Source organism: Frieseomelitta varia, unplaced genomic scaffold (genome assembly GCF_011392965.1).
Source record: "Frieseomelitta varia isolate USP_RPSP 00005682 unplaced genomic scaffold, Fvar_1.2 scaffold_352, whole genome shotgun sequence".
In the NCBI taxonomy this organism is placed as follows: Eukaryota; Metazoa; Arthropoda; class Insecta; order Hymenoptera; family Apidae; genus Frieseomelitta; species Frieseomelitta varia.
In genome coordinates, this window is record NW_025110093.1 from 328,996 (window position 1) to 353,757 (window position 24,762).

The following is a 24,762-nucleotide window of genomic DNA, read 5'->3' on the forward strand; positions in this document are numbered from 1 at the left end:
TTATAAATAAAAGTTACGCTGGAATACTACGGTATTCCGGCTCATATAAAAAAAGTGTTCTATTCAAATCCTGCGTAACACTCTTAACGATATAGAACGATTTAGAATGTTTTATGAGTTAGCAATATTGAATGATTTAGAATGTTTTAAGAGAGAGATATAGAATGTTTCTATAATGATTTAGAATGTTATAAGAGAGGGCGAATGTCTTAAGCATGCATCCTTATATATATTGAGTTATCATCGTCAAGTGGAAGGGGAAGGAGCATGGGTGACCAACTATTGAATCTTGCCCTTATGACTAACTATCCACTTTTATGTGGACTGTTGCTAGCTTATTGTCGGTATTTGCCTACATTCGATATTGTCCGGGTTGGTCATCCAACACGTTCATTAATTGAATAACAGATAACAACGAAAGTTTCGATTGATTAAGAAGATCTCCGAGATCAATGATACGCAATGAATTAAAAATACGAAATAATTCGACGTTATAATAATTGGACAGACTGATTCTACACTGGCAGATTGATTCGTCGACAACGTGTAACGGCGAGAATATCCGGTATTACAAACGGAGCGATGACGCCACGGCTGAATGCGATTTTCATAGTAGAATCGACACATTTATAGATGGATGATCGGCAGTCACGTTAGGTGGACGCCTACGCGTCTGACGCACCTGACCCGAATTCGATTTGCTCGGATGTTGCGCGATGCGGCTGGATTACCGAATGTGTCGAATATCACGCCATAATTTCGTCGCTGGATGTTTGTCGTACGATTCCATGGCGCTGGCACACGCTTGCTGTTTGAAGGGCTGGAACAAACGTATCCTGAAGGGGGATGCTGCCGTGGTATTAGCCGGCCAGCCTGTGAAATGTGCCCTTGGTCATTGATATTAAACCGAAACGAAATCGAGCCGGCTGAACTGAATTAATTAAAAAGGGACGCGGATATTTGATACCCATTTTGTTTCGTTCCGGGCAACATTTACCGCGACTTCACGCGAAATTCAATATCCCCCCGAGTTGAATTATCAAAATAATCACGTTTCATATTTCGATAGAGAGATATTTTCATCAAATTCGAAAGAGACGTGCCGCGGGTGTATTGTGCGTGCGCCTCGGCAAGATTGCAGGCTCAGCAATTTATAATGGATCGAGGGAAAAAATTATTACGCGCGACACGCGCGGAAAATGGAGAAAAAGGTATCGGGTACTCGATAGATTTGTTCGTTCAACTGTGTTCGATGTTTTCGCAGGTGCTAAGTAATAGTAGGGAGTCGCGGAATTTTTATGCAGTTGACAATTCGGCGATAATTCAGGACAAATGGAGGAAATTCTTCTTTCTTTCATATTGCCAATAGTGATTGATCTACATATTAGTAGATTATCATTAATAATCATAATTACTAACATTAACACCATTGACAACGTGTTGTAAAAAAATATTTCTCATGCAGGGGGTAATAAAATCCTTTCGAAAATAGTGTGGCTAGAATCTTCGAAGGATCAGAACGATTGCTAGATTAAAGTTTCGAATTCCACGAGTAAAGTGGTCAAGATCATCGGAAAAGAAACAAAGAGAAACAAGGAGAAAATCAGTGAATGAAAATGGGAAAATTTATCTTCGAACGAGATAAAACGTCGCGAAATAGCCATCGCGATAAGGCCGGTTCTCCCATATAAAGCCTGACAATACGGTTGGTTTCGATTCATCGCGATGCAATTTTCCCGGGCACTTTCCGCGGGGGAACACGGCGGAATTCCGTGTATCGGCGGAACGCCGCGGATCGTTATTACGGCCGCGAGAATTCGTTTTAATTGCGCGAACGATCGTGAAAGTCGATAACGCGACAGATAGGCATACGTGTTCCACTTTACGCCGCGTAATCCGCGGCCGGGACACGTGTAGAAAGAATCGATCGAACTCGAAAATGAAGGCGAACCGAGTCGGTCGGGATAAAATGTTTCCCCTCGTCGAGTGAAAAATATTTTCTTTTTCTCACTTTTTTTTTCTGTCCCTCTCCCTGCGTTTGATAAGAGGATAATTACATCATTCCGCGCTTCGTGTCCGGCGTGCGAACGTTGCGTTTTCGTAAGCGTTTGAAATTCGAATATCAAGCAAAGCGTACAAATTAATCGTGAATTAATTAGGAACAGAATTTGCTACCTTTCATGAGCTCGACGGGCTGAAAAGTTGAAATTATCGCGAGTTTAATATGAATTCAAATTGCGTATCAAGAGATGGAACATTTTTTTTCTTTTTCTTTTTCACTAATTATTAGTAGCAGTAAAAGTATATCTAGAACAAATGCATGTATATCGTTTAATTAAGCAGCGAACTTGTTAAAACACGATGAACGAGTGAAAGAGCTGACGTCGGGAAGCTGTTCCATCAATTTAATAAGAACCTCCTTTCCGTTTAAAAGGAACCTCGTTTTTATTTTAAAAAAAAAGCACAATGAATTTAAAGAGACGCGAATTGAACTTGTCAAGCGATTTGCAATTTTGCACGAAGAACAACAGTCTTATGATCGCGTATTGAAACTCAATTTCATCACGTCGTAATATCGTTAAACAGAGATTGTCAATTACGAAGGATACCGATGCGATGTTCGACTTACATTTTATTTCAGAAAGAAGCAAGTATCGGCGTGATGTTGATACTCGTAGTTTCTACGAACACGTTTCTACATTCACGCGTCAAAAGTCGAAATGTTTCATCCGTCACGGATAAATACGTCAAACGGGCGAACGAGAGAACGCGGCGACAAAATCTGGACTAATTCTTTGTGGTGATTTACAATGGCGTATTTACAATGTCTTCCCCTCTCCGGTGAAAACGCAATCTAAAATATTACAAAATATCGATCGCGCGATCGAGCAAACAAAGCCGGCCGGCGTTATTAAACCAAGTTATTACCGAGCGATGAAAAACACACCGGATGAAGGAGTGGTTTTGCCACGGAGAACTTGTTCCTTCATAATCTTTCTTCCACTGACACATTAATATTACACCGGCCCGCTGCCATAGCCCGCGCGATATTGTAAATTCATTTCACCCGCGGCACCCGCGTTGTAAATAATGTCATTTATTAGGTTTTTAAACGTCCGGCCTTTGCCGGGTCATTAATCGCCCCCTCGTCGGCACTCGTCGCCGGCATTTCCCGGCATTACTTTAATTATCTTGTCATTAAGACGCTCGTTAAGTGAAATTTTTCGTGCGATATTAATCATAAATTCCGACGGCTTTGCTCTCTCTCTCTCTCCCCTCACTGGTCAACCGCTCGCCGCTTTTTCCTTTTTCTTTTTCTTTTTTTTTTTTTTCCTTGTCCTTTTAATTCCCCAGAGATTGCAGCGTGCCGTGGCCAACACTCTCGCGCGGTCGCGTGTTTTTATCGCGCCCCTGTTAAAACGATAATTTATATAACGACTCGAATTTAATCGATGCCCATGCCCCTCTCTAGAAAGTAGTCCCCGTACTTGTTTGAAAATTGGAAAAATTAATTGATACCTTGCGAAGAAGGCTGTAAAGGGTTGAAACAAAAGGTGTTGACAATTGTACAAAACTATAAAATATATAGTGCAGTTGAAACATTTTATTTTACAAGTGACACGAAGTATAAAACGTTTCTTGCGATAGAAATAAAAATATTAGAAAATTTAAAACAAAATGTCCTGAGACTTCAGAATGAGAATTGTACATCGGTGTGTGTAAATCGTGTTGTTTCTCTGCACGACTGGTAAAAGAAAAGGGCCATTTATCCAGAGGGACTTGTTAACGCGAGAGAAATTCGTCGAGTCCAGGCGGCAAGAAGGCGTGTCTCGGTACGATCGTAAAAAAGGAAATCGACGGATCTTTCGGTCGGGAGAGCTCGGGCCGAAATTGGCTGGGAATCGGCGTTTAGGGGGTTGTGTAAATCCGCGAAACCATAACGGGCCGGAAAACGGGAACTCCGCTCAAGTTTCGTTGGCACTTGAAACTCTGTCGAACGGTTTCTAACTACCTGAACGAGAAATCCTGGTTGTACATTTGCCTCGAAGGAGGAAACCAAGAGGAGGAGTGCTTCAACAAGATTACCCAAGTCCAAAAACACTTTTCTTTGAAAAATTTTAAAAAATTTGCAATCAGAATTATAAAAACTTTGAAATTACGCTTTATTTGCAAACATTGGTTTGTTCCTTTTGGTTTCCAATTCCAATTGCAAATTTCCGAAAATTTTTCAAAACAAAGTGTGTTTATAAAAAAAATGTAAATAAACATTGGAAACCAAAATAAACAGAATAGTGTTTGCAAATAAAGCGAAATTTCAAAATTTCCGAAATTCCGACACCAAATTTTCGAAAATTTCTTAAAGAGAGTGTGTTTACATAAAAAAAATTTAAATAAACATTGGAAACCAAAACAAACAATCAAAAAAATGTAAATAAACTTTGGAAACCAAAATAAACAATCAAAAAAATCTAAATAAACATTGGAAACCAAAATAAACAGACCAATGTTTGCAAACAAAGCGAAATTTCAAAGTTTCCGAAATTCCGACTCNTCGAAAATTTGGAAACGGAGTTTCGAACACTATGAAATTTCGCTTTGTTTGCAAACATTAGTCTGTTTATTTTGGTTCCCAGTGTTTATTTACGTTTTTTTGATTGTTTATTTACTTTTTTTGATGTCAAAACAATTTATTTTCAAAAATTTTCGAAAATATGGAGTGGGAATTTCGGATACTTTGAAATTTCGCTTTGTTTGCAAACACTGGTCTGTTTATTTTGGTTACCGATGTTTATTTACGTTTTTCTGGGTGTTTGTTTGGTTTTCAATGTTTATTTACATTTTTTGGTGTAAACACAGATTATTTTCAAAAATTTTCGAAAATTTGGAGTCGGAAATTCAAAAACTTTGAAATATTGCTTTGTTTGCAAACATTGGTCTGTTTATTTTGGATCCCAGTGTTTATTTACGTTTTTTTGATTGTTTATTTTGGTTTCCAATGTTTATTTACATTTTTTTGATGTAAACACGTTTTATTTTGAAAAATTTTCGAAAATTTGGAATCGGAGATTCGAGAAATTTGAAATTTCGCTTTGTTTGCAAACATTGGTCTGTTTATTCTGATTTCCAATGTTTATTTACGTTTTTTTGATTGTTTATTTTGGTTTCCAATGTTTATTTACAGTTTTTTGATGTAAACACACTTTATTTTCAAAAATTTTCGAAAATTTGAAGTCGGAATTTCGGAAAATCTGAAATTTCGCTTTGTTTGGAAACATTGGTCTGTTTATTCTGGTTTCCAATGTTTATTTATGTTTATTACGTTTCTTTGGTTGTTTATTTTGGTTTCCAATGTTTATTTTTAATGTAAACACACTTTATTTTCAAAAATTTTTGAAAATTTGGAGTCGGAATTTCAAGAACTTTGAAATTTCGCTTTGTTTGCAAATATTGGTCTGTTTATTTTGGTTTTCAATGTTTATTTAGGTTTTTTTGGTTGTTTGTTTTGGTTTCCAATGTTTATTTACGTTTTTTTTTTATGTAAACACACTTTGTTTTCAAAAATTTTCGAAAATCTGAAGTCGGAATTTCGGAAAATCTAAAATTTCGCTTTTTTTGCAAACATTGATCTGTTTATTTTGGATCCTAGTGTTTATTTACGTTTTTTTGATTGTTTATTTTGGTTTCCAATGTTTATTTAAATTTTTTTGATGTCAACACACATTATTGTGAAAATTTTCGAAAATTTGGAATCGGAGTTTCGAAAACTTTGAAATTTCGCTTTGTTTGCAAACATTGGTCTGTTTATTTTGGATCCCAGTGTTTATTTACGTTCTTTTGATGTAAACACACTTTGTTTTCAAAAATTTTCAAAAATTTAAAGTCGGAATTTCGAAAAATCTAAAATTTCGCTTTGTTTGCAAACATTGGTCTGTTTATTTTGGTTTCCAATGTTTATTTACATTGTTTTGATTGTTAATTTTGGTTTCGAATGTTTATCTTTTTGAAACACAGTTTATTGTGAAAAATTTTGGAAAGTCAGCGTCTCAGAAAATACTGTATAAACGACAAAACTTCGGCCGCTAATTTTGGGAATCTTGGTCTCGAAATAGTTGTTAGAGAGAAAGAACGGGAACGAGCGTTCGTTGGCGAATGAATTTTGATTAAAAATGACGGTTCTGTATACTGTGGTGCATTCTGCCTCCAAGGATAATTACTAAAGGGTGCATAAATGTTGGTAAATAAATCTTCCGTGATAATTACAAGCTGAGTGTGAATTTCCGGTTAATAATTAAAACGATACCTTCGGCTATAACATCGGATTCACAATATACAGTCTCCGTACGTTATATTAAAATTTATCTAAACGTTAAACGTGTAATTTTAATAAGACACGTAAATGACATTTAGAGATGTAATATTTATTTATTATTAGCGCAGAGAAATTTCAACAATTCTCTGTATCGGAATTATGAGCAAAAAAACTTGCGTGATAAAAAGCTGCTGGTTGTCTTGAAGTTCGTAAATTGGGGGGGGGGGGGGGAGAGAAAAGAGTGGACAATCTTGACGCGGGGACAATTTCGCAACGGCGTGAATTCAAAGAAAACAAGTGGCGCGGAAATGAAGTTAACATCTCTCTCTCTCTCTCTCTCTCTCTCTCTCTCTCTCTCTCTCTCTCTCTCTCTCTCTCTAGCTCTATCTCTATCTCTATCTCTATCTCTATCTATCTATCTGGTGTGTTCTGGGATTTACATGCGGAATTAAGCCGTCGCGAACGGAAACCTCATCCGTCCCGTTGTTATTTTATCTCGGCGCAATCTGTCGACGGATTGATTCAATCCGGCAAAAGGCAGCCAGACACGGCCACGAATTTCTCTAACAGAGTTTCATTAACGAAGTCATGTAGCCGTGGCGCGTCCGCATCGGTACACGTGTAACAGCAAAACGCGAAACTATCCTCCTGTCCATTGCGGGCGCGATATTAAAATCACCGGGTCGTGATGCATGCGTATTAAAACGCAAACCATCTTTGCAGCTTGTTTCGACATTTTGGTTTTGACTCGCCTGGTTCCTCCTCCGTCTCCTCTACAGTTTCGTCGATTCGCAACCTTTGAATCGTCATTCAAACGATCCTCTTGCTGTAATTATTAACAGGGGGAAATTCGTACAATTTTCCTGGAAAATTTATTTACTTTTCTTCCTCCTTATTTTTTAATAATTATTTTAGGATTTTAATAATTATTTTGATTTCTGAAAATTTCACGTTGAAATTTCACCTTCGTTGTTTCATTAGTAGCAACCTTTGAATTGACTGTTCGCAGTTCTCTTGGTTTAATTATTAACAGGAAATTCGTATTCCAACTTCCATAGAAAATTCACATTTATTTCTCTCGTGGCAATTATCTTGGATAATTAGATTCTTGGACTTTCATTGCAATTTCATATTATAATTTGATATTCATAATATATGGTAGCATAATTTGTGACAGTTTGATAAACTGCGTACTGTCGATGAATGAATTGTAAAAATTTCGTTGATTATCTTGGTACGTGAAGCCGAGTTCGCACGGCGGAAAACCTTGGTCCATTTTAAAAGAATGAAGTTTGTACAGATAGTAACAGGGTAATCCAATTAAAAGTTGGAATTGTGTCCATTGTCCATTTATCGTGGACTTGTCGTGGCATTGTCATATCTTTTAATGATCAGAGAATTCCGTTTCCACAGTTGGAGTGGAGCAAACTGTTAAAAGTTTAGCTGGAGATCTCGTCAAATTTTCGAAGTTTCGAGTCGAAATTTTTAAGTGGTATTTCAAAACATTAACGATCTTTGCAGTCTCATTATTTCCCAATGGTTTTGATTTAGATTCTCAAAAGGCTAACAGTATCTCGTCACGCTCTATTCTCTGGACACTTCGAAGATTAGTCAAAGCCAAGGTGAATTTTCAATAAAAAGAAAAAAATTTCCAAATTTTCATTTCACAAAACATTTTCTAAACAGTTTCAAGCAAAGATCAACGAAAGAACGAACGAGTTTAAATTCGAAACGGAACGGAAAGTCTCTGAAACTTCATTATCCCGAGATAATTCGAAACGAGGACCAAAGTAGGTTTCTCTCCCTGGTGGATTGATTTCATGATGCCAATATAATCCATGCCCGAGCATCCGCAATCGGAGAAGAGAAACCCGGCGTCTAGATGGTTGGATAACGCGCGAAAACGCGGCGGAAATTAACACCCATCGAAACGAGCAACAAGTAAACCCTCCCCTTTCCCGTAACGACCATTCTTCTCCCTTACCATCCCTTCTGTCTCGCTCCATCTCTGTCTCTCTCCCTCTTTCTCTTTCTCTCCGTTCTTCTACCGGGCGTATTTTATTCCAAGACAATCGAGCCGAGTCGTTTAAGCACTCCTGCCGCGGAGAAGATTGCGAAATGGGGCGCGGCCGGTCACCCGGTCGGATTCTCGAGTGCAATCCAAAACGTTCCGGACGACTTCTAATTAGAGCGGCTCGCCTATCTGTCTCTGGAGATCTTGCGCGCCGAAATTTTCGTTTCTCTCGGGTTTTCGTTGAGCTGGCCGGAGAGGAAGAGGAACAGGGGAAACAGAGACAGACGAGAAAGAGCAGTGAATCATTCCATGAGCATAAATTAGCGGGCCGTCGCAACGCCAGTTAATTAATTAAGGTAAATTGTCCTGAGCGTAAGTAACTGGCTGGCGCCCCGGGTCACTCCTTTTCAGGCTCGACTCTCTCTCCTCTTCCTGGATAACCTTGCACTCTCCTCGAGCTGTCTAGCTCCGGAAGATGAGCTTCCGGAAAGATCGGCCCTCCACCGCGGTTTCTCCCTCGCCGTTTGACACCGCCCATTCCGGATCATTGTCTTCTCCCGGGGACCGACGCGACCGGTGCAAGTGTATTCCTCTTTTGGGGAACGAACTCTCCCCTCGAGATTTATCCTACAGATTCAGCTTAGCAGAGAAAGAGGAGAAGCTCGTTCGTCGCCGTTTGTTTTACTTTCACTCGATCGAACGACGATGGATCCCTTTCTTCGTTCGAAAAATATATTAGCGGCAAGACTGCGAGATTTATAATACGCTCGAGTGTGAAATATATTCCAAGTATATATTCGCGTATGAACCTCTCGGGCTCGTTTCGCCATGCTTTTAAATACAAAACTCGAACGAGTGGAGATGCGAGTTTATGAAACTGGTGAATTCGATTTGATTCTTGCAAAGTTTTTCTTTGGTTTAGTTTCCTCGAGGTGGAAAGCTTCCGTATTCTTACAATCGCGGTCCAGAGGGATTCGAGATTTGAGAACACTCTGGATAATACGATCCCGCGCAATTCGCGACGAAATTCTCTCTCTTTCTCTCTTTTTCTCTGAGTGTCCTCGAAACGAACTGCACGCATAGATGCGCTTGACACCAGTTTTTCAACAAATCCCTCGATCGGTGATTTACGAAATTGTACTATCGATTTTTCGCGCAGCCACCTGTAATTATCCGATCCGGTCCGGCCCGCCGTTTCGGGATCATCCCTTAAACGCTCGCCCCGGCGAACGAGCACGCGTGTCGCGACAAAGAGTAAACACAACAATTAAACAACGGCCGGTTATCTGTTTGTCGCGTTCATTTACACCACGGTTGCCAACTAGCTCGACGGCGAGTGAAAATGAAAATGAAAAATAAGGGAAAAAGACGAAAACGTTCGACGAATGCAAGCGACGCGAAGTATGCGTGAGCGCGATTAAAGGGAGAGAAAGAGAGAGAGAGAGAGAGAGAGAGAGAGAGAGAGAGGGGAAGGTTCGAGACCTCGGGGTCAGACCAGTCAGCAACGTTAATTGCTTTCCTACCCACAGTAACTTGATATTGCTGGCATTCTACGAAACGTGTTTATATAGACAGGCAAAATGAGAATTCTCTCGCCGCTCTCCTCACCTCTAATATTCGCGAGGAAATAAGAAATTTCGCGGGGCAGGCAAAGTGTGGTAGAGCTGCGGCCGGATACTCGATGGAACTCGAGTTGTTAAAATTCTCGTATACGGTTTTCTGCTGCGCTTACTACTCGTATGGCGGGATGGGGCGGCGAGGAAGGGCGCTGGGGATTCTGTATTAAATTCACCGGCGCGGTGAAGTTTTCGCAAACAACCGCGGAAAAATTAAATATGTAACGGCGCACGGAGGGCCGGGGACTTTTCGCCGAACTAATTTCCCTAAACTGACACGGATAAGAGGCCGGCTAACGGTTTTCGACGCGCGCTGTTACATTATTTACGTATAAATAGTTGTGTCGCTGTGTTCGGGGAGGCGAGTCGGTTTTCCTGAATTTCCAAGCAACCCCTCCCCGGGGGGAGGACCAACCCATCCACCCTCCGCTCTTCCTCTCTCGCGTTGTAACGCCGAACTTGCCGCGGGAATTATTTAACTTTTAAATTTATTAATTTACATTTTTCCTCGCCGCTTATGGCCGCGCCGCCACGCGAAAAACCCGTGTTTTTAAACGGGACCCTGTTATTTCAAGATTGCGGTTGAAGCAAAGTCTCTCGTCTATTTCGTCGAAATCGTCGGAGGGAATTTTCATATCTTTCGAGGTAAATTAGAGTTTGCAGAATCTCGTCGTTAAAGAAATGTTTCTTCCACTCTTTGAAATGGTACCGACGATCATCACGACGATTCAATATTAAATTACAAATAAGATCAAATCATCGCGAATCTCTCTCGCAGAATACAAAATAAAACCAAGCGCACTCCAAGCTTTGAAAATTTTTATTTCTATAGTCATCGCTAATTTTCAACGAGGGTCGTTCGAGGATTAAAAAAATCGGCACGATGGCACGATTATTTACGCAGCTATCGTTGGACTGGCGCTGCTTTGGCCCACTGTTCTCGTTTGAAAACGGCGAAAGCAGGCTCAGACGCAACTGTTTACGGCTGGTGAAACCAGATGTTCGGTTCGCCGGCCAAGCCGAATGTGCCACTCGGTTCGAGAAACCGACTAACATCGCGCCGCGTTGCGTCCGTTACGTGCGGATAAATGCTACTAACTACCCACCGGGAGCGAAACAACATTTTATACACCTTCGCCGCGTTCTTAATTCCACGACCAGCGATATCAAGTCACACTCGCGGCACGAATTACAGTTCTGATTCAATAATGACAGCTCGCGGTTCTCGTGACGGAGCACAATTTAAGGCTGCGACTCTGGTTTCTCGGTGGCCGGCACAGATTAGGGTTCATTAAATACGAAGAAAGTGTGACACTTTGACATTACGTCGATCGTAGGTTTGCGAGCGTTTATTGATTCGTGGAAGATTTATGCGGAAATGCAGATGACACAGTGACATATAAAGCGTATTTGAAATGCGATGATGACTGGAATTACCAAAATGGACAAAACGATCAATTTATAATTTTTATCACATATCTTACAAATGTGAAACAATGTAGAGATTTAAATGATTTTTCGTTCAATAAAATGTATAAATAAAAGCTTGTGTGTTTCGTTGTGTTCTAAAATTTTTTCTTTTCTTTCTCTTTTTACTTTGACATCTCTGATGGAAATTTTACGTTTTCAACAAAATCATCCGAGAAAAATAATTTCCCATCTCCCGTTAAGATTTCAATTTGATTTTCACTTAACTTTCGTCGAGGGCACTACGGATTACGTGAACAAATTTTAAAGTTTAAAAACGATCACTGCCCTGCGTGATCTTTTAATCCCAAGTGTAACAATAACCAATTCCATGGAACGCATAGGTATCCCCAACAGCAAAAGGATTAAAAGAGAAAGGGGGAAGGAAGTAGAAGGCAGTTTTTGGACAGCCAATTAAGGTAACGTTTGGCTAACCTTCGAGTAACGTTCGAGTGGGGAAAGTAGAAAAAAGGGTTGCAATTACCAGCGCCATCGTGAGAGCAATTTAATTCGATTTTATCTTTTAATTGTGCCCGAGACAATACAAAGAACAGACGAAGCCGGATCGTTCGAACGCGTAAGAGCGGGAGATACGAGCGAAAGGAAGAGGGATGAAAAGAAATTGTCGAGCGTGTTCCCTCTGACACAGATTTAACGGAAGTACTTATGCAGCTCGGCTACATTCGGAATTGCTGGCAAAGCTCAGTTTGCGTTGCGGTCGCGAGTCTAGGCGGACGTTTATGGCAACACGTGCGTGCCATAAAACGAGTGTTCCTTGGAAAAAGAAAAAAAAAAGAAACATAGAAAAAGACGGACACGGAAGCGAGCTTATTTCGAAAATAAATTCATCCGCGATACGTGCTGCTCGAATCTTTTCCCAGTAATAGAAACGTATTTATTGTAAGAGAAATCGAGAATGTTTAATCCTCAATTTTCAAATTTGGAGTTGGAATTAAAGTGACATTTAAAAGCGAAATTAACTGGCCAGAACAAAATTTCTGAGCCTATTTAAAATAAACAATTAATTCTCGATCTTCTTTAAAGTTTTTAAAATCTCTAATAAACGATCGTTTCAATTTCATTCTGAATTTCAAAGTTAGGGAATTAAATAATTTCAGAAACTGTCAAATTAAACTCTTTGTTACTTCGTTCGTAAGAAAAACTGGGCATACGTTCTGAGCAAAATTTTTACTGATTGATCAATTCTCCCACGGAAAAAGAACTGCAACTACTTCGTGCTTAAAGGCGAAAGAATTCCGAGCAAACGAGCCGAAACAATTCTTCAAAGAGCGAAAGTCAATGAATGAAATTTTTAAGCAAACATTTAATCTCACGGTCGGTCGCACCGGCTAAATTGTCAAAATTGTAACAATGCAGTGGGAGAGGCACAATGGCGAAGAATCGCGCGACAGCGGAGGCCGGAGATACAGAATTATGACGTCCGCGTAATAGAATATAACAACAGAAATTTAATTCTGCCTTGCAAATCCTCTGGTCCACGGCCAGTGTAGACAATTACGGGGTAATTGTTAATACGGCTTGCAATTTGCGCCCAAGGATGACGCGTTTAACCTCCTGCGCTCGTTTCGTTCGCGACGACATTCTTGGATCTGGGTGCCTCGGATTGATCGATTTAAACGCCCGGAGAAAATTTACCGAGGATATGGATGATTCCAAGGCAAAGGCTATTTTCAAAGTGTCCATCGTATTGTTTCACGGTCCGAAAATAGTCGAACTTAAATTCCTAAACTTTGGAATTTTTGCGACTCTCCTCTCGAAAATACTTTTAAATACTTTCAAGCGTCCATTCCATCGTTTTCCAAATATAAAGTAACGAATTTAACAAAGAATTTAAAAACTGTTCGAAGCCAAATTCGCAGCTACCGAATTTTCGCGCGAATTTATCGTGGATAAATTTCTGACTCTCCTAAAGCTGAGAAGTTGTCGCGAATTTCTCTATTAGCTTCTGTATCGCGAATCGAATAATTCAGCGCGCGAATCTGTTTCCGAAAGAAAAGGCAGCATGGCTGCATTATTGCACTGCCAAACCGAAAGTTTACGATTGAGTGGCGAACGATTTTCATTCGACCGAAGTCGGCTGCGTGGAGCTCGTTATTTGTGTTCGCGCTCAATCGCACGCGGCATCGATTAAAATTCTCTACATTAATTATCGTGCGTTAGATTGCAACGCGAAAACGCAGTTAATTGACGGAGAATGAAATTTTGATGATTGCGACGTGGATTACCGTCGCGAAAAATCGATGCCTCGAAAACAAAAAAAAAGAAAAAAGGAGAAGAAGAAAGAGCACACGCGAACCTTTTCCTGCCCTGTCGTTTGAATATCGCTGATCTAAATTTACAAAGCGTGAGGTCACTTGCAATTTTATTTATCTTCTTTGTTCAACAACCTCTCCAGATTGATCTTAAATGTCCTTCGGACTGGTCGAGTCACGTGAATTATACTTGAATTATTTCCACTCTTTCTCTTAAAAAATAGTTATTAAAATAGTTGTTCCATTTAATTTATTATTTTACTTGTTCAATGTGTAAGGGACAATAAAATTTGGAAGTGGAAAAGTTTCAAACTCGAACAACCGTACCGTTAAATTATATGTCGTATACAATAATTGCTCATCTGCAACAATTATATGAAAATGCGATTCGAATTCAAGTAACTTGACCAGTCTGAAACTAATGGACTTCTTCCTTTCGCATATTTTTTCAAATTCCATATTATAAAAACATTTTCATATATATATTTAAACTGGCGGAGAGGCCTGACGAAAATACAATCCTCCAAGATATAATCATCGTTCCCATTGTTATTGTTACGTAAACAGATACTGTCATCGCCACGCGGCGATGGAAGGAAAAACATTTTTCTCAATCTAAAATTGACTCGTCACCACGGAAAGATGCCTGCGAGTCGAAGGAATTCTTGAGAGGATTCAGAGGAGAGACGGCGACGCTCAGGCGGCCCCGAGGAGATTTGTGGCGAAAGTTTGGCAAAATTGAGACGACGCGCGAGCGCTTGATGAGCGTATCGTGATTTATGCGGTTCATTTCTCAGGTGGGATTGTCAGAGTTCATATCGTGGAACGAATGTTGGGAACTTTCCATGATTTCCGTGTCGACGACTCCCGTCTCACCGTTCCGTGCCCTTCTCTCTCTCTCTCTCTCTCTCTCTCTCTCTCTCTCTTTCTCCCTCCTCTTTCTCATCCGAGAGTAAAACGCCACTCTTCCAATACGTTCCGTTCTTTCCATCGCGTTGCCATTAATTCGCGCGTCCGTTGATAAAAGAATCGGAGAAACATCGGTCATCGGGTTAAAGCGGAGGAATATCAAATTTTTTTCTCCGTCTTGAATTTCATCGAACAGAGATGGAAGAGCCAATGGAGTTGATAGAAAGAGTATATCGAGTTTCGTGAGTAACGTTGCACATGCAGCGAAATATCAAAAATTATGAAACTGAAGCGCGACGCGGTGCAGGATCGCGATGTACCAATGGTACATGGCCAATTATACCATTTTAAGGAATCTCTTTTCTTTTTCGTCAGATCCGAACATCTCCCTTCAGCTCGTAACTGTCGGTCCACCGGTCTATCGACAGTGAAAATTTTCAACCGATCGCCGATGGTGTATCGACCGGCGAGCGCGAATTCCAAAAGTGCCTAGAGTTCCTTCGCGCCCCTTTCTATTATTTTCGCCCGGAAGAGAGAGAGAGAGACGGCGAAAATATCTCGCGAAAAGATAGAGACAGGAGAAAGGGAGGGGAAGGTGGTGACGGTCGGTGGTGTAACGAAGCGAAAAAGAGAGTAAGGTGACGATCGAATACCAACCGGAGAGAATGGTGACAGGCAGCAAGGCGCAGATGCCCAAATACACCAGCAACACTGTCCGAGTGTGAGGCGGCTGCTGGCACGGGGCCAGCGTTTTGCCGCTCGGTAGGCCACCGATTCTTGGCCCCATCATCCTCGTCGTGCCTCGTGCCGCATAGTTTTCGCCTGGGCCACGTAAACGCCAGCAACACGGCCGCCGGATTACGGGCCGGCCGATTTAATAACGCCTCCTCCGCGAACCTCCACTTCCTTCCTTCCTTTCTTCTCTCCTCCCGTCCTCTTCCTTGCAGGTTGTCGCGTGACCACGGATTTCGCAGGCAATTCGAAACGAACCGACCTACCGACACTAACATTCCACCGTTCACTTGCGTCCAACACACTCGCACACTCGCAACACGCGAGTTTTGCTTTGAACAAACACCTCGCGCACAAACAACACTGTATTGCTGTATTGCTTTCGGCTGAGACTCGTTTCTCCTTTAATTTAATACCTCAAGGTATCTCGAGAAATGGCACCCAGAACGCCGTGTGAGGAAACACACCTTTTCCTTCTTCACCTACTGATAGCCGAAAAGCAGCACACCTGCGCGTACGTTGCAATCGACTGAGTTTTCGTCGTACTCTTAAAATATACTCTTCGCCTTCTGGAAACGCCCTTTTTTTCTATCCGGGTTCGTTCGCGCCACTAGCACTCTGCTCGAAAGATAAACTTGGCTAAGAACTCGGAGCAGATCCGATGGATTTGTATCTTTGCTCTCTCGCGCGTGCACGAGCAAGAGAGAGAAAGGGGCCGTGGGTGTACGCTTGGGCGCGTGACGTTTTTGCGATGGCCCGGTGCAAAGCTCGAGATAAGAGCTCATTTACCTAAGGATGTGCCGCCAGGCTGAAAGTTCCTGGATATAGCTCGCCTGAGAATAGAGAAGCTTCCTCCGAGGCTGCTTTGCAAGTACGACGCGTGGCTCCCGCCACCGAACTGATAGTTTTTAACTGCATTTTTTTATCTCTTAATAACGGACCGTCTCGTTGCTCCGCCTCGCAGTTACCGAGAGACTGTAACGCAGTCGAGATACCACAGCGCGAGGATCCCCCGTCGATTAGATCGCTGCTCCTGGAAAATGAAAATCACTCGAATTAATAGGTTTCTCCTCGTTTAAACAGGTTTCTCGCAGTCGAGCATCTCGTTCTTCTTTTTTAAGTTCCAATAATTCTTCGGGGGGGGGGGGGGTGGAGCGGCTTTAAAAGCGACGACGCGGCGGCAGGATGTTTGAATATAAAATACGAGGTGTTTGAGTTTAATACGAGACGAGCGGCGCAAGGTTAATTGAATCTAAACGTCCGTCCGGGGAAAATTGAACGATAATACCGCAAGGATACACCGGTGGACAAAGGTTCGATGTGGAGCCAGCGTCGCGGTGATTTGCTGACACGAATCGTTCGAATTAATTTTCCCTCGAATGCGGAAACGACGTTTGCACCCGTCGTATTTTCGAAAGGGAACCTGTTCGATGATAAAGTCGATGTCGTGTCGTTCCGCTCCGAAAAGCTCACTCCCGACAAAGCGACTCGACAAAGTGACGAGTGAAATTTTCAACTGATCACAAACGAAAGTGACTGCAGCGCTACGTATCCGCTGCGTTCCGAACATAAAAAGGGGAAAAAAGAAGAAAAAGGAAGGCTGAAACACTTTGCCTTTGCCTCCTGTTTTCAACGACGCATTCGGACGTAAAGTAACCTCGAAAAAATAGAGGAGTTGAACCTTGAATTTTTGCTCCCTACGAATCAACAGACTAAGGATTAAAATTTTCATCTGCAACATGTTTTGTTTGCGAACAAACGAGAAACTACGATCATTCTCGCGCGTTTCCATTAACCCACGATCCTTTTAACATTAATCCACCAAAGAAAATCCGACGTTCCGCGGATATGTATGCGTGTACAGAGGAGCTAGAAACACGTTGCTCTTATTTTTTTTCCAATATTCGATTACAAAGTTCAATTTCCTCTCTAAAAATAGAAGAGATTCCAAATGCTCGTTGCCATTTTTTATCAGAAACGGAAGGAACTACGATCCATTTAACTTACGGTTTCCTTCAAGTTGATCCTCCGATGGAAATCCGATACTTTGAATAATATAAAGAAAAATAGAAATCATCCTTCTTGTCTTTTCTTTCCGATAAAAGAAAAGAAGAAAAAGAAAGAAACAAATAGAACAATGTAAGGATTTAAAACTACAGAAAGCTGAAAGCTTTGGCTCTCGATAATTCTGAAAATTGTTCCGCAATTTGTCAAGAACCGAAAGACCCACTAAAGAACGATCCGCTGACCCTCTTAAAATTAAACCACCGATGAAAATACCCCGCGGGAGAGGCTCTCCTCTCGCCGAGGCCAACTAGGTCTCTTTGAGAAATCAAGAGGAACCAGCTTCGAGGGAACGTTGCAACGACTCGCGACGAAAGCAGCGAGTAACCCGTTTCCTCGATGATCCATGAATTAATCCTCAGTCGGGATCTTCTTATGCATTTATCGCCGGCTCGCCGAGCGGCCAGACACTGTGAAAACACAGGCGATTTACCGACGGAACGGCCGGCCGAGTTCGAATTAAAACGGATCCAAGTAGGTAATTACGTTGTCTTAATTAATTCTTCAGACTGTCGGCGGATGGTCGTAGTCGGGGATCTACGGAACGCGTTGGTGTTGGTGGCACGAACACGATCGTGGGGCGACGACGACTTGTCACGTCGCGAGGAACGACGCGGGGTTGAGTTATTCACCGGAGAATGGAACGTTTCTTCGTTCGAGGCGAGGGGCGAACATTAAATTGCGCGTGCGGCACGATCGCGCGAGGGTACGGCGAGACACGCGACGATTCTGTGCGTGACTGTCAGAGGATGAAAAAGGAGCAGCGTAGGGGAGAGCCGTAGGTGATGAATCTTAACGATCGAACGATTCTTCTCCTAATTTTGTTATTCGATCGATGTGATTCCTTCTTTTTTCCCTTCGTTGGATTGAGAAACGATTGCTCGTTAGTCAAGATCGGTGTCAAGATTGAACATTGGTGGACTATAAAAGTTAAAGAAATTTAAATTTGCGAAAATAGATCAGAGAAAGATTAAATTCAAGATTCGAGTTTGGAATTTTTTATATAATCGAAAACGAGAATGTCGTCTCTCTTTTTCTCTCTCTCTCTCTCTCTCTCTCTCTTTCGTTTTTTGAAATTTTCAATTTATATAAAATATTTATCTCTCTCTCTCTCTCTCTGTTACACGTTTATTTCCTCTTTTTTCAAATCGTTATTCACATTCTTTGAATAATAACACGTTCGTTCAATATTTGCTCATCATTTTATCGCTCTTATTGTCCCCTAATGGCTCGAAAGAGCGATTAAAATTGTTTCTCCGCTGTCGTTTGTTCGTTCATGGAAGAGGAAATCGCACAAAGGGAAGCGACAAGTGTAATCGTTATTGGTAAATATAATTTATCGTGTTGTTTATCACGGGAACGTTCAATCGCGGGAGAAAAAAGAATTGAACGGCAGGGAGACACGAAGGGCGAGAGGGGAAACCCTCGTGATTTCAAGTGGAACGCGTCGAATAGTAAAAATCGCCGTGAAAGTTGGACGGAAAGTGGAAAGCCCTGTAACAGAAGTGCCGCCACGATGGCGCAATTTTTCGACCAAGTTTCTATAAATACAGTCATTTGTCACTCATCGAAGCAAGTACGAGGCCGGTTGCTCTGCTGCTTGCTCGATAAATCATCATTGATTTCAAACGTTCCGGCTACGAAAAACTACGATGTACACCGCGATAAAATTTGATTTACTACGTCGAAGAACGTAGTTGCGTCTCCGTGTATGTATGTGTTATATTTATTTTAGAACATCGTCAGTAAAATAACGCGTCTGCTCCAGTCGGAGTTCGACGTCGTCTGGGGACATTGGCAGATCAATTTTTAAAATGTTCCATAAAAACCGACGCGGTTGAGGGATCGAGGGCAATGATGACGCTGATACGAGACGGTGTCGCAAATTATCCCTGTAAAGTGTTATTAATTAATAGTCAGGTCGCGTTTCATCATGCGAGCAGACGTCATAGGTTGACATTTTTCTTTAAAAAAATCGCATCTTTTATTTAATATATATCACGTGAATGTTTGAAGTGAGAATACATTATACTTAAAAAGTATGACTCTTTTTTAGAGATTAAATAATAAAGAAACTGTCAACAGATACTCGTTGAAATATTATTCAAAAGACACAGCGTTGGATGACCAACTCGGACAATATTGAATCTATACAAATACTGACAATGAGCTAGCAACAGTTCACATAAAAGTGCATTGTGAATAGTTAGTCATAAGGGCAAGATCCAATAGTTGGTCATCTATGCTCCTTCCTCTTCTACTTGACAATGATAACTAAATATATATAAGGATATGCTTTAGAGACATTCGAGAGTATAAAACATTCTAAATCATTATAGAGACATTCTATATCGTTAAAAGCATCAAACATTCTAAATCATTCTACATCATATTCAAGAGCATTAAACATTGTAAATCATTCTATATCATTCTATTTCATACACGACCACGACTGTAAGGGAATAAACTCTTGTAAATTGTAAGCGTGTTGACTCCATTACACGAAATCCAAATACACGCTGATTACAATTATTTATGAAAAGATATCGTTACAAACTACTATTTTTGAAAATAAAAAATTACTCAAGCAAGTCTTTTGCATGAACTGAGAAACTAATAAAAAGTGGAGTCGATCAATTCCGCTTCCGAGAAAGTAACCCTAAAATGTAACCCTAAAATAATTTTTATAGGCACGGCTGCAATCACGTTGAGGCAAAACTTTTAATAAGTACTCGCACAGCAGGACTGAGGGAATTTCTCAAAATGGTTAACGCAGCTTGGAAAAGGAAAGTTGGCGAACGAAGTTCGTTCGTCTCTGCGCGTAAAACGCGCGACGTTGAGGGTATTCAAAGACGAGAAACGACTGCGTGGAAATTACTGCGTCGCACAGGTGTGCACCGTGGAACGTAAATCGCGGGGGCGCGTTCGCGTCCTGGATCCTCGTTCGCGCGTATTCTCGCGTAAACGCACGAACTACGACCATATTGGGAGCAACGAAATTTTCAAGAGCGGCCGAATTAAAATTCAAAGGCGCCACGTTGGCCTGTTTCTTACCCCCTGGGGATAAGGCAGGAACTGAGAGAGAAAAAATTCGAACCGGAGACTAATGCCTTGACATAAATTCGTATCGCTAAATTTTAATCCACCTTCTCTGTGGTAGGATTCTTCGTTGGACTATATTTCAAGAAGAAGTTGTCTCGCTCTCGCAAAAATATCTTTTCTCGTAAAAAAAAAAAAAAAAAAAAAAAAAACTGGAAAACGTCTGGATGAGTTTCATTCGATCATTTTATCAACAAGCGAATTTGTTTTATTTGATTCATAAATCGAACCTTAAAAATAAAAAAAAAAAAAATAGAAGAACCTTGAAATGAGCTCAATTCGTGACTACAATCAATGGTGTGACTTGACGAGAATCACGATTACTATTTAGCAAACATCTGTCTCATCGGAATCACTGTGATAAGCCATAAATACCGTCGTAAAGATCAAAATTGCTTCATTCGTAGTGTCTGCTGACTCGAGAGTAGCAACAGATGTTAGACAACGCGATATTATTATTTTTACTGTCGAACTTGTTTCTCTGGAATACGCCGTTCGAAGCATCCGTCCCCGGCTGGATACCCGGGTTTCAAGTCGGAAAACTTAAATTCGAACAATCTCCAGCCAACTAACTTCTTAGCTTAACCCGAAACTAACCCGAACGAGACTTCGAAAACTGACTGCCGTGGTTGGAACACCGAGGAAGGCGATGCAAATTTCAGCAAGCGAACGGATATGCAACGGATATGCGAACGAAGGAGGGGGGGGGGGGGCCTTCTGAAGCAAGAGTCCTTCTGAAATCAGAATAAACGTGCTTCCGTGGAAAAGGAGCGTCGGGGGTGGGGGGTGGGGTCGAAGAGCGTGCCCCCGTTTTCGCGGAACGGCATATCCGCTCGAACGAGCGTTCGTCAGGAGCTGTCAAATCTCGCGAGATCTCCTTTCGGCAGCTATTTATAGAGAATTCTGGTTGGACGAGCCGGGAGCTCGGTTGCTCGCTGGTAGCTCGCGCGTGCATCGTTCTGCATTAGCCGTCTCGTTTCTTCGCAATCTCGTAGCCGCACTTTACTCCTTTCGGCGTGCCCCCGTCTTTCGAGCGGCGGAGCGCCGAGTGCAAAGCCCTTCTCTCTGTCCGGGCGTACACATAATTACCAAAGTTAATTAGGGCTTTGGAGATGAAAGAGAGTGAGAACGAGGGGCTCGGGCGAGGTTTAAGGATGTATTAGCCGGCGGTAGGAGGGCACGGGCGGCGTTAAAACGTTGTAAAACGACCGAGGCCGAGCGACGCTGAATCAAAAGGGTTTTCTGTCGATTTGCGGTACGTGTAACTATCATACGGTGGGGAAACTTCGTTCTCCCGGTACTCCGTCAAGCAGGAAATCAGGGAACGTGTAACCAACCGTATTGTTCGAGGTGTATATTTCAATTTCAACGGACATTAACGCTGGAACGTTGTAGGGCGTAGAGAAATTGAAGCACGAAGAAGCTTCGTTTCGATCATTCCTTGGATACTTTTAACGTTAGAATATATTTTTTACGAACGAGATACATCGAACGAAAAACAAAGAAAGAAATTCGAGTCCTGATTAAAGACAATTTATTCGAGAGATACGTGTCAGTCTCGGTGTCACGACGTGTTCGCATTAATCGGAAGCAATCTCGAGAATTAGAATAGGACGAATCACACCCACACGTCAATACGTTCCTGACAAAAGAGAAGATTCATCGTGACACATCCAACGATAAAACACATCATTTCAACTCTGCATGAAATACTATCCTCACAGACAACGCTCATTTGATCTCATCTAATCTCAAACTGGTAGCTAATAATCCTCTATCATCTCATAGTACGTTTTCAATACTGCAAAAGGGATTGTCGATCTCTGTGTGCTGCGTGCTGAAAATCAGAAATCCACTTCAAGGGTCGAGGAACAATTTACGAAACGTCGTCTAAATAAGCGCGCGAATTACAACGCGTACAACTATTTTGCCGTTCGCGTGGGCGAAATAATCTAGAGGAACGAGCGACGAATATCAGATAACAGAAACAAGAGAAAAATTCGGTTTCTTGCTTCTCTTTTTCCCCGTGTTATCCTTTTTCGCGGAACGGCCGGTCGGTCGATCGAGGCACACATGGAAAACGCGATGAAATTGCGCGAACGGAAACGAAATACCATTGGAAGTTGTTGCACTTGCCTCGTCGTTCCATTCTCTCGGAACGGGGGCAGGGTGGAAGGGAAAAAAAAAAAAAATGGAAATGGCACGCAGAGGGCGGTCTTCTCGCCCGTCCATCCGACCGTGTAAATTTCACTTTTACTCGCGAATGTGCAATTTTTTATTACAACCTGGCTGTTTTCCTCGCGAATGCGTTTCGACGCCGGCCTGTTTGCACAAAGAACCACCGTTGCACCGGTATCGCACCAGCCTTCCATACCCGTCAATTTCATCCCTCCCGATTCTCGCACCCTCTATCTCTCCCTAGTCAGCGAGTACCACCGGCTCTCGTCACCCCTCGCGTCACCAACTTCGCCCTCGACGGTCGACACTTGAGCACTCGTGCAATTGGTTTTTCGTGTTCGAGCCACGAGCCCTTCTCCGCGTCCTCGGAATCCTAATTTCGCGTTTTTTCGGTCCGAGCTGCAGCGATATCTCGTCGATCGTCGACCACGGGAAACGAGAGGCCACCGTCATTCCGCTTCCTCCGATATCTCACGAATATCGCGCGGTCTTTTTTCTTTTATCTTCGTTTTTATCTTTCTCTCTCGCGGTCAAAGTGAACAGAGAGGCGAGATAAAAACTAGTCCTGCCGCTGGTACGTCGATAATCGCGATTCTATCGCGATGTGTTATCGCCGCGTAACGTCAAAGAAGAGAAAAAAAAAAAAAAAAAAAAAAAGAAGGGCCAATAAAGCTAGCTCGCTAGGAACTCTACCTCGTCTGTTTATACTCGTGAATTCCGACGGAATTTTCGACGTTACGGAGAAACTTTTCTGCCGGCGTGTGAACATTCCGCGGATCACTCGCGCCCCAACTACAAAAAGGTGACTACACTGTGTAGGTGGATGGCACTGGTAACGAAAATTCCACGGATTCTCCCCCGGAATCACTGTACCTCGAACGATCGCCGACAACGTGGAGTCGCGAGTCGTAAAAATCGAACTCGTCGCGCGCGATTCACGCGAAAATTCGGCAAGCACTTTCGGTGGAAAGGAGCGTGGCACGAGGCGCGTGGTACCAGCATGGGCGGTGTAAGAAGCACTAAATCCTGATGCCCCGCGTCCGTCACTAGCCGGCCCCTCTAACAATAAACTGAGGTGAGAGACGAGAGACGAGCAGCATACGGGCACACGCAGACAGAACCAGAGAAACCGTACGCGTGACAAAGCGATGCTCGTACGCGCGGCGTGCGTGCGTGCGTGCGTGCGTGCGTCGGCCACACTAGCTGAATCGTGGATCAACACCACTCCGAGGTCTCCGAAAGAGAGAGAGAGTGTTCGGTGTGTGTAGGAGTGTTGTCTGTGGGGACTACGGTGTGGAAGAAGCCGTGTGCTGATCATCTGGACTCGTTTATTGGACATTAAGCGTGTCGGTGTCGTTGCTGAACGCGGTCCAAAGGTTTTTCAACGTGGTTTTTTTATTTGCTCTTTTATTGCTGCTTTTGGGAAAGGATGAGTATCCCGAAGGGAATGGAGGAAGTTGGCGAAACCTTTTGACTTTGCAGACAGGAGATTGACCGTTGAGTGGCATCGTTTTAGTTGCGAACAGTGGCCATTCGTGCAAATTTATATTTCAGATACGCTGGCAAGACAGTCTACGTTCTTTTTCTCATAAACACAGAAAAATACTGTGTATGTCGAATTGTGTTGAAGTTTGAAACTCAATTTCATTTTGTAGTTTATATTTTCCGTGATTGATGTTAAATTGAATTCATTCTTGAATCAAATTAAATAAAAAGTTAGTAAAATTAAATTAAATAAAAAATTCCACAATTAAGCGACCAATGATACCAATTTAGTATCAGAGTCACTCGAATCATCATTGAATCACCGATAATTAAATTATGTTGCGTTATTACAATTCCGCAGTTTGATTTCATTTCGCGTTTTACGTTCTCCGTCATAAATGTTAACAATGAAATGAAATTGAATTAAAAGTTTCGAGTTTTCAGTGGGTCGCAATACGACGGCAATGGGGAAAGGCAAAAGACACATGATGAGATTGATAGAGAAACGCGGGGTGTAGATTAGTTAAGAGAACGAAAATATTGGTGTTCGCGGTGCAAACATTAAATTAAGCTGCGGATTGACATAGAACCCATTTATAGAACGCCCACGGATAT

General features: G+C 42.0%; 1 protein-coding gene across 3 annotated transcripts in view; it reads right to left on the minus strand.

Annotated features, from left to right (window-relative positions):
* LOC122530679 (fibroblast growth factor receptor 1-like) overlaps window positions 1-23,741 on the minus strand; it is a 121,673-nt gene extending 97,932 nt beyond the window's left edge. Inside the window, exons 1-2 of one of the 3 annotated variants that reach the window (XM_043657839.1) lie at window positions 23,356-23,741; window positions 15,247-16,354 (exon numbers count right to left, since the gene is read on the minus strand). In XM_043657839.1, the coding sequence (XP_043513774.1) occupies window positions 15,247-15,379 (133 nt within the window). In that variant the 5' untranslated portion in view covers window positions 15,380-16,354; window positions 23,356-23,741. The remainder of the gene's footprint in view (window positions 1-15,246; window positions 16,355-23,355) is intronic. The other 2 variants (XM_043657838.1, XM_043657837.1) reach the window with 2 other exon arrangements.
* Window positions 23,742-24,762: the final 1,021 nt, after the last annotated feature.